This window comes from Hoplias malabaricus, chromosome 13, assembly GCF_029633855.1.
Source record: "Hoplias malabaricus isolate fHopMal1 chromosome 13, fHopMal1.hap1, whole genome shotgun sequence".
In the NCBI taxonomy this organism is placed as follows: domain Eukaryota; kingdom Metazoa; phylum Chordata; class Actinopteri; order Characiformes; family Erythrinidae; genus Hoplias; species Hoplias malabaricus.
In genome coordinates, this window is record NC_089812.1 from 1,836,915 (window position 1) to 1,848,001 (window position 11,087).

General features: G+C 46.0%; 1 protein-coding gene across 1 annotated transcript in view; it reads right to left on the reverse strand.

The window, feature by feature from the left end:
- The window catches only part of grin2aa (glutamate receptor, ionotropic, N-methyl D-aspartate 2A, a), a 64,292-nt gene that overhangs the window by 22,410 nt on the left and 30,795 nt on the right, over nt 1-11,087 (reverse strand). The window contains exon 3 of the mRNA XM_066642486.1: nt 4,595-4,797. Within this exon, the coding sequence (XP_066498583.1) occupies nt 4,595-4,797 (203 nt within the window). The remainder of the gene's footprint in view (nt 1-4,594; nt 4,798-11,087) is intronic.

An 11,087-nucleotide genomic window follows, 5' to 3' on the forward strand; every position in this document is an offset into this window, starting at 1 on the left:
AGAAAAGAGAAGAGAAGAGAAGAGAAAAAAGGAGAAGAGAAGAGAAGAGAAGAGAAGAGGAGAAAGGAGAAGAGAAGAGAAGAGAAGAATCAAATTCATGCTCAGGGAGTCAAAATATCACTTGACCTCCAGAACTATGTCCATCTATCCTGGAGACTGATTGACAAATAGAGCATATCTCAGGGCTGGGCAAATGAAGGGTCACTCTGAGACCTGATGGCTTTACCCCTCTGTGCTAAATGCTAACATTTAAACAGCTGCAATTCCCACTGCGTTACTCCTGCTCTGTCCAGAACAGCACACTAGCAAACTACATAGGGCATAAAAAACACTGGATCATTATTTGAAGGCACTCAGTAGTCTAGAAGGTAAAGTGCAGCCCTCACTGTACACATAGATTTCTCACTAAATTGCAGTGTGAAACCAAAAGTCTCAGCTCTCTCTGGACAGAACCCCATACTTACTTCCATTCACACACATTGTGAGTCGAGCATGCGTCTGGAGGAAGTCCTGCTTAAGCAGACCATGTAAAGAGCTGAGCATCTATTTCAGCTTTATTCATTCATAACAAACACCTCTCCTGTAACAAATCCATACGGAACACACCGACACACTCGCAGCCCACTGCTCCACCACCTCCGCCACTCCTCCGTGAGTCAGGGCCGATATGGATGAGGGAATCCTCTATAAATTACACCCCACAGCAGCCGAGAGGCTATGACTAAAACGCAGCAGGCTTTTATTTTTTTTGGGACTCTTTCTCCGCTATGGTGCCAGCCGAGAGCTGGGATTAGCCCAGAGAACCTGCAGCACGTCACGGCTCGACAGGGAACAGCGTTCCACCGCTGGCACCGGAAAGAAATCTCTTAATTATGATGAATACAAGGGCTTTCCCTTGAGAGCCTCTGGAGAAACGGCCGTCAGGAGGCGAGCTGAAAATCGTAGGCGTCTGGAGAGTTCGGGCCACGGACAAATCTGGGCGGATTTTAATTGCAGAGGAGCTCTCGCGTCTTTCAGAGTGCGAAGGAACAAGGCTCTATTCACTGAGGCAATCAAGATCTTTATTTCATTAAGAGTGAGAAAGAGAGAGAGACTTGTAGACATTTGCTAGTCCAGCATTCAATATTTCATCAAGAGTGTGTTCCTCTTCGCTGCAGTAACAGATTGCACTATTCTGCAGAGACTTTAAACCATATGCTCAAAGATTTCTGTGAGAGTTTGATGGCATTTAGCATTTAGGTCTTGAACTGATGATGGATATTTAGTTAAGGATCACAAATCAATCCAAATGTATAGGATGGAGCTTCAGAAAACGCAAGCTTTACACCCCTCAAGCCAACATTTGGCATTGGGAATGATGACCTGCTGCTGCTGCTACATTTGTGTGCTAATATTCGTAAGTATGTATCTTCATATCAGAGGCGATTGCTCTAAGACTGCAAGAGAAGCTCAGCTTCCCCTAAAATGTAAAAAAATAAGTGATCAAATATATACTGTTGTGTGTACATGTCATTGAATAAATATGCACTACAACGCGCTCAACTTTAGTTCAGAATCAGCTTCTTATCACTGGTAAAGACGCGGCTTTCCTCTCAATCATTCCCGCAGCTTCACAGTGCTTTAAATAGAGAGGACGCTGAGCGTCCACGGAGTTCAATAGCGAAGCAGCGAAACGAGACGAGTCATTGGATGAATGCTGGGCTTTGTCCCGCCCATCGGACGCTCAGCGTCTCTGGGGGTCTATGGGCCAGTGGGCTGGCCTCGGCTGGCCCGGACGCTCAGCTTCTGCATGATGATTGGATGATCTGTCTGAGGCTGAATCCCTTTTTGATTGACAGCGAAATGAGCGAATCAGCGATCCTTTGGTGTAAAGATCCGTGGGAGCATTACATTTTCATTCTGTTCTGAGTTGAACCGGACACTTTCTTAATCCTCTTAGCGGCATTTACTTTGTTAAAAACGACTAGCGACAAATCAAGCTTCTATTTCTGGTGGGGTTTTTGTAGCTGCTTGTGTTTGGAGACTGACTTCTATCACTCTTTCTGACTTCTATCGCAGTTTCTGTCCAGCGGGTGCTGCTGAGCCCCTCCACCGTCACAAAGCACTCACAGGCGGACACACTTCACATGGGCCAAGGCCGTTTAAGCAGCCTAGCTCTGCTGGCCATTGAGAGGACACTAGTCAAGTCCCTGGAAAAGACGCCTTGTTGGTACGACAGGGTCACAGATCATTTTCTTAAAAAGGAACGGAGGGTACAATTTACGTATAAATAAACCGACACATTTTATGATGTAGGCCGAAATTGAGCTTCCCCTCCTTGAAAGACCAGCATCCGCCACTGCTTCATATAATGGACAAAAACTAAAGTGTGAAATGCACCCCAAAACGTTTGTGGAAGCTGCTCTAACTAATATACAGTGATGCATCCACCCCCATACTTCACAGCAAGTATTTGGCACGTGTTCTGTGAAATGCTAACGCCTGGTGAATATGATTCAAACTGTCTGCCACAAGCTACTCTAGCTTTGGTAAATGGAGTATAACATTACACCAGCTGCATGTGTAATACCTCCACCCACGTTGGTGTGTGTATGCCTGAGGTAGATAAGCACATTTTGCACCTCATCAAGGCACCAAAAGTGGTGATTTGCACCATCAGGTGCAGTAATGGTAACCTCTGGTCTAATGCTGCAGCAAGTTCCAGTCTCTGACGGTGGTGACCCACCATTTCTATCAGCAGCTGGTTCTAAACTGGCGAAGTAGCCTCGTGTGTTGACAAAAGTGCGCTTAGGTGCAAAGTGACAGGACATCACTGCCATCTGCGAGCATCGGGTTGAGACTTAAACCAGCGCCACCTGGAGCCTCATTTCACTTTCAGATTGAAGCTAATTAAGAGCCGGCACTTTGCATCCTTTTACGGATCAAAACTCAAGGAAAACACACACACACACAGAGTCACACATTATTCACACACCTTTTCTACAAGCACACTTGCTCCCCTGGGTCCTAAAGACCCGCTCCCCCTCGCCACCTGCCTCCACAGTGATGACACTCCTTTTATTGGCTGGAGTTCTCTTCCTTAAAAACTTCAAGGAGAAAACATTCCTGCGTCTCAAATGACTGCAGTGAGGGTCGTCTGAACCGAGGGGCATTCATCAGAGTCTCTACTCGGCATTGGAATATTGCTGTGAGAATTTGATAATCATAATCATGGATTAGCCCTGGATCTCAAAATCATTCCAGAGGTACTGACTAGACAGGAAGCTCCTGGAAATCAAGTGTACAGAGGGGTTTATAACTCATAACCAACCCCCTCTACAATGAAAGAGTGAGATAGAGAGCGAGCAAGAGAGAGAGAGAGAGAGAGAGAGAGAGAGAGAGCGAGAGAGAGACTCATTCACCACACTCAGCAAAAATCCAGTTTAAAATCAATCTCTTCCCTCCACTGCAGCGGCTCTGACGCACTCGCCCAATTCCCCTGGCGCTCTCTCTCTCTCTGTTTCTCTATCCCGCTCCAACTATCCAGCCCTCCGTCTATTTATCAATCAGTCTCTTCATAGAACTTTGCTGTGAAGATTTGATGGCATTCAGCCAGGTACACGTCAGCGAGGTCAGGTGCCAGAAGGAGCTTCATCATTCCAGAGAATGTGAACGAACCACACTGTGGGGCTTTACACCCTTCTGGCCCACACTTGGCACTGAGCAGGCTGCTGTTAGGCTCCAGAGCGTTTAACCGGATCAAATCTATCAGATGAACATTTCTAGGATGGTGATAAATGCTTTCACGGATGTTGTTCCTTCACAGCTGTCTCTGTAAAAAAACACGGTGAGGACGACTGATTAGCGCTGGCCCTGAATAAAGGCCCCGGGGCTGAGAAAGCAAAGCTCGGGGGGCCGTGATTGGACTGTTACACGCTGCTAAATAGAGCGAGAAATACTCGATCTCACAGGATCACTGCAGCCAGCTCCAGCTACACACACACACACAAAGAAACACACGTGTAGCTATTGGTGCTCTCCACACGTCTGCTTACAAACATTGCTACCCCTCCCATCACACTCCACGGTTTTCCACTCAAATCTCAGCAATCTGCCATAACATTAAAGCCACCTCCTTGTCTCTACTCTCACTGTCTACTCTCTGAGCTACACTCACCATACAGCTCTACAAACACAGACTGTAGTCCTGCGTCCTGTCGTCCCCATCATGTGTCCACTGATGAAGGACTAGAGGAAAACCAGCGCCAACTGTGAAGCAACAGATGAGCTATGGACAGTGAGTGGACACGGGGTTTAAAACTCGAGCAGCACTGCTGTGTCTGATCCATCCGCACCTGCCCCACACACACTAACACACCACCACAACGTGTGTCACAGCAGCACTGAGAATGATCCACCACTCAAATCATTCCTGCTCTGTGGTGGTCCAGTGGGGGTCCTGACCAAAGTATGCAGAGCAACCGTCAGACAACAGTGGGTAATTGTAGAGAGAGTGTAGAAACAAGGAGGTCACTTTTAATGTTATGATGTAATTGATTGTTTATGAAGAGAAAGGGAGAGAGAGAGAGAGAGAAAGAGAGAGAGGAAGACTGACTCTTTGATGTGTTTTCTGCAGGGAACAGAGTTCCTCATGCATGTCCCCGTGAGCCTCTCCACGTCCTCCACGATGACGAAGGGCTTCTCCTCCAAAGTCACGATGGTCAGGTGGTTGTCATCCGTCTCAGCGTCGCCGAACGAGTTAAACCTCGGCCACACGGGGTACTTCAGTGTCAGACTGCGGTTCTCCCACTTCCCCATCTGTACACACACACACACACACACACACACACACACACACACACACACAGCAGAGAGAACAGTTTCAACAAACTGTAGCAGAGTCAACAGTCCTTTTCCCTACCTCTCCTGCTCTTCCCTTTCTCTTCCCTCTATCCCCTGTCTCTCTCGATCTCTCTATGCATCTCTTTTCCGTCTGTCATTTGCTTTGTAACTCCTCATTGCTCGTTAACAGCTCTATGATGTTTCATGTTATAGACAGAAATCACACACACACTCTCTCTCTCTCACACACACACACTCCAGCTGCAGAATAGAGTACAAAACACAGCTCCACTCCAGCAGTGCATCAATACTTAATACAACAGCATTTACACATCTCTCTCAGACTGTAGGTTTACTGCTGGTGTGCAGGTTTACTGTGACTGCACATGGTTATTTTGGCTGCGCAGGTTTACTGTGACTGCACATGGTTATTTTGGCTGCGCAGGTTTACTGTGACTGCACATGGTTATTTTGGCTGCGCAGGTTTACTGTGACTGCACATGGTTATTTTGACTGCGCAGGTTTACTGTGACTACACATGGTTATTTTGGCTGCGCAGGTTTACTGTGACTGCACATGGTTATTTTGACTGCACAGGTTTACTGTGATTGCACATGGTTATTTTGACTGCGCAGGTTTACTGTGACTGCACATGGTTATTTTGGCTGCGCAGGTTTACTGTGACTGCACATGGTTATTTTGACTGCACAGGTTTACTGTGACTGCACATGGTTATTTTGGCTGCGCAGGTTTACTGTGACTGCACATGGTTATTTTGACTGCGCAGGTTTACTGTGACTACACATGGTTATTTTGGCTGCGCAGGTTTACTGTGACTGCACATGGTTATTTTGACTGCGCAGGTTTACTGTGACTGCACATGGTTATTTTGGCTGCGCAGGTTTACTGTGACTGCATATGGTTATTTTGGCTGCGCAGGTTTACTGTGACTACACATGGTTATTTTGACTGCACAGGTTTACTGTGACTGCACATGGTTGTTTTGGCTGCGCAGGTTTACTGTGACTGCACATGGTTATTTTGACAGCGCAGGTTTACTGTGACTGCACATGGTTATTTTGGCTGCGCAGGTTTACTGCGGCTGTGATGCAGCATGTTCCTGATTAGGGAAATATAATTAAGCTGAGCTTCGCGGAGCAGCGGCGCAGAGAATCCACATTAAGACGCTTAATTTTGTCCTTGTTGTTCACTGAGTTCAGGAGAAAAGGATTCTGTTTTGTTTGCTGCAGCTAGGAACCAAGCAGAACGAGCTCAGCGCCGCTCAACATTTCGCTCAGGAAAGCGTGCAACAACAACGTTAACACCGCCATTCTCACAGTTACAGCTCACAGAAACAACCATATCGTTTTTTACTTCAGTTACATAGTATTTATGAAGATACATGACGTTGATGCACATGTGTATTTACATCAGCTGCACCAGTCTAAACCAGCTGCAACAGGGAATACATCAGAAGTTGTTGCTTTTGTTGGTAATGTGTTATTAGACCGTTATTAGAGACATTGCAAATGAAGTGGGAGCGCTAATGGTCGCTCAGAGAAAGCCCATCAACTGGAAGGAGGACCTGATGGAGATCAGGATGATGTTTTCTCGCGAGCTCGCCGATGCTCCCTGAGTAAACAATTAAAATGCTAATGCGGCGTCCCAGGAGTAAAGGTGCTAATGACGCGCCCAATCACCCACTTCGTAATGAACACTGACTGCTGACGGATGGTATGCTCAGACTCTTCATCCTCCAACCGGGATTCATCTGCAAACAAACACCGACAAGTATAGCACACATGCACAAAGGGTTAAGCTGCAGACCGGAGACCAAGAGGGGGCGGGTTCTTGGGGAGGAACCCATCAATACATTTTTTGCATTAGCCACTGAAAAATTGGCATTGGCCGTCAATCACATTTTGCATTGGCCAATCACGGATTAGAACAAGCTGTCCATCATTTTTTGCATCGGCCAATCAAATCAGAGCTCGTTAAGTTAACTTCCTTAATGTTTTCACAGGTGTGTGGCAGAGATTTGTTCTGAAGTATATTAACATTTTTTAATTGCATTCGGAATTACGTTGCGTAAAAAACCTTTACGTTAATTCACACGTTAAGTGCTTTCATGTTAACGTCTCTAGTTAAGTGTTAAGCGTTCTGTTAATGAGAGCTATAGCGTAGTAAGAGGAGTTTACCACAGAACCGAGCCTAAAAAACACACAACACAACATTAAAGCCCCAAAATAACCATTAAACAGTCAGTGGTTGAGCAGCTAAGAACCCCATAGTGAGTCATAACTCTTCCTGAATGGCAATGTTCTTAACACCAATGGGTTTGGAGGTTTGATTGGCTGATGCAAGAAATGACAATATCTCCACCTACTCACTGCAGCCATTTGTTCTCTGGGCTTCACACACACACACTCACAGACCGACGGAAAACAAAATCCAAACGATAGTAAAGAAGAGTGATGAAGAGGAAGTTCACAAAGCTCTGTCTGCGAAGGTAGGAAAACAATCAGACTGTCTCTAGACACCTTTCAAAATGAGTCTGTTTCAACACAGTCAAGACAGTAGGGGGCACTATGCATATCAGTAAAACGGAAGCCATGTTGTTTATGATGAGATTTGTACAGTGTGTACATTTGGGCAAAGGTTAATGTACCTCTGGTCTATTGACAGCAGCATCCAGCAACACAAGGTCATCCTAATCCTTACCCTAGCACTAAGCTCTACCCTAAACCTACACCTGACCTCAACACTAACGCCTCCCTTAACCCTGAAGCTTACTCAGACTTCAATCAAACCCTACCTCAACACCAACTCTAACCATGATCTTAATCCAAAGACTAACTGACCTCAGCACTAAGCTCCACTCTAACCCTAATACTAATCCTAATCCTAATCCTGATCCTGACTTCAACACTAATGATGCTTTTCCACTGCGTGGTACCTACACTACTTGACTCTACGTGAATCTACTTGCTTTTTGGAACTTGGTACCTTACTCATTTTGCACTACAATGCACCCTCCATACCACCAAATATAGCCGGTTAGGGTTAGCTGGTTAGCCGGTTAGCCTAACCCTAACCCAAGCTCAAGAAGTTTCAGAAAGAGCACAGAGCCTCAAATAAACGCATGATTACTTTTCTTCGCTGTATTTAACTGTTGTTGTATCGTGGGACTAAACACTGCTTAACTGCACCTCCGTTCAGACAGAACAGTGTATTACTTCATTAATCATTGCACCATCCAGCTCTCCCTGGTGTCTATCCTCTGCCAACAGTCCAAAGAACGTACGAACCCCTTGAAAAGGCCATGGCATATTTGTAAAAGCTGCCGTTGTGTGTCGAATAAAAACAAACGTCATTGCTACTGTAGCTTGGAGATTTTACAGATGCTAGTTTATCTGCATTCTGTTGTGATTGACAAGTCTCTCTGGCCAATCAGAGCTCTGCAAGCTTTACACTTGGAGCCACAAGCAAGCAGGTGCTAAAAAAGGGCCCGCTTCCAGGTGTCAGATTCGCCTCATGGAAAATGAGTCGGTCGAGTAGAGCAGAGTAGGAACCATGCACTGGAACAGCACATAAAACCCCACCCTATTACTGACCATAACCCTGATCTCAAAACTAGGCACCACCCTAATAATGACCGTAACCCTAGCCCTACTCCTTGTGGGTGGTGTTAGTAGCAGCATGTGCATGTCACAAAAATGGAACCATGACCTTAGTCCAAGTTGACAAATGAGTGTATCCCATACAGAACGTAAACACTGCTGCCTCATTTAAGGTGGATCGACAAGTTTGAATAAGAAACCAGCTTAGAACAGTGATGAAATATGACATATTCAAAGTGTCGAGTTAAATCAGTGTTTAAAGGGTTAAACTGGAAACCCTCACTACACAAGTGTAGACTTTAAGGGAGCACTTTTATAGCAGGTTTCATTTCAGCCTACTTTCAAATTTCTCACATTAGTACCTTTCTCCTGACAGGCTTTACTGAGCAAACACATGCTCGGTGGTCTCTGTCAGGTCCTGGATGGAAGGGGGGGGTCTTATCTGGAGCTCTTTAAAGCTGAGAGAGGGAGAGAGAGAGTGTGGGGGGAGGGTGGAAGCTTGCAGATAAGATAAAACCCTCCAAAGTCCAATTCTGTTGAAGAGAGATAATTAATGGGACTCTCTGGGTCTCTGTGGTCTGGCTCCAAGTTCCGCCAGAATACCTGCGTTCTCCGGAGAACCGGGTCCAGATACAGGAGCTTATCTGGAGCAGCTGCCTGGGTCATCATTTAAGTTCTCCATTTAGTTACATAAGTTGGGAGCAGGGATTTTTTTTCCACATTGAATTTCACACCAACTGAATAAGCCTCAGCAGCAACGGCAGTGTCCATCAGTGAGGACAGTGGTTTGGTTTGATTTGGTTCAGTGGTCAAGATTAACCCACACGGACTGAGGGGCATGGTTCTAATGTTTGTGCTTTTTGAAATAGTTACATTTTACTATCAGAAACTGTACATAAAACTTTTCTTCACAGCAGTCATTCATTCATTCATTCATTCATTCATCTTCTATAAGCACTTCATCCTGATAGGTGTTGTAGGATGTCCAGAAAAAACCTGGAATCACTGGACAAAAAAGACACAAAAACACCCTGGACATGACATCACACACTCACCCTGTCACTCACACACGCACCCAGTCACTTACACACTCACACCTGTGGGCAGTTTCACATACTCACCCAGTCACTCACACACTCACACCTGTGGGCAGTTTCACACACTCACCCTGTCACTCACACACTCACACCTGTGGGCAGTTTCACATACTCACCCAGTCACTCACACACTCACACCTGTGGGCAGTTTCACACACTCACCCAGTCACTCACACACTCACACCTGTGGGCAGTTTCACATACTCACCCAGTCACTCACACACTCACACCTGTGGGCAGTTTCACATACTCACCCAGTCACTCACACACTCACACCTGTGGGCAGTTTCACACACTCACCCTGTCACTCACACACTCACACCTGTGGACAACATCACACACTCACCCAGTCACTCACAGACTCACACCTGTGGACAACATCACACACTTACCCAGTCACTCACCCACTCACACCTGTGGACAGTTTCACACACTCACCCTGTCACTCACACACTCACACCTGAGGACAGTTTCACACACTCACCCTGTCACTCACCCACTCACACCTGAGGACAGTTTCACACACTCACCCTGTCACTCACACACTCACACCTGAGGACAGTTTCACACACTCACCCTGTCACTCACCCACTCACACCTGAGGACAGTTTCACACACTCACCCTGTCACTCACCCACTCACACCTGTGGACAGTTTCACACACTCACCCAGTCACTCACACACTCACACTTGTGGACAACGTCACACACTCATCCAGTCACTCACACACTCACACTTGTGGACAACGTCACACACTCATCCAGTCACGCACACACTCACACCTGTGGACAGTTTCACACACTCACCCAGTCACTCACACATTCACACTTGTGGACAACGTCACACACTCATCCAGTCACTCACACACTCACACCTGTGGACAGTTTCACACACTCACCCAGTCACTCACACACTCACACCTGTGGACAGTTTCACACACTCACCCAGTCACTCACACATTCACACTTGTGGACAACGTCACACACTCATCCAGTCACTCACACACTCACACCTGTGGACAGTTTCACACACTCACCCAGTCACTCACACACTCACACCTGTGGACAGTTTCACACACTCACCCAGTCACTCACACACTCACACTTGTGGACAACGTCACACACTCATCCAGTCACTCACACACTCACACAGCTTCACATACTCACTCAGTCACACTCACAGCTGTGGACAGTTTCACACATTCACTCAGTCACGCACACACACATACCCCTGGTTCGTTTGACACATTCACCCAGTCATTTGTTATCATTTAATATTTTAATGGTCAGAAGAACTATTTTATTCCTCAAAACAATATAAGCCACATCGCCCCCAGCAGTTTCTATAGTGTATTACAATCGGTCAGGAAGAGTGTATGGATTATTTCAACTAAATATTTATTTTTTAAATATTAAATCATAATAACTACATTTAAATTAAATAATAAATGCCATATTGCCCCCTACAGTTCCTGTAGAGTACTGCAATCTGTCAGAAACTCTTGGGGAATAATAGCAGCATGACAGAAGCATATAGAGCTCTAAACATG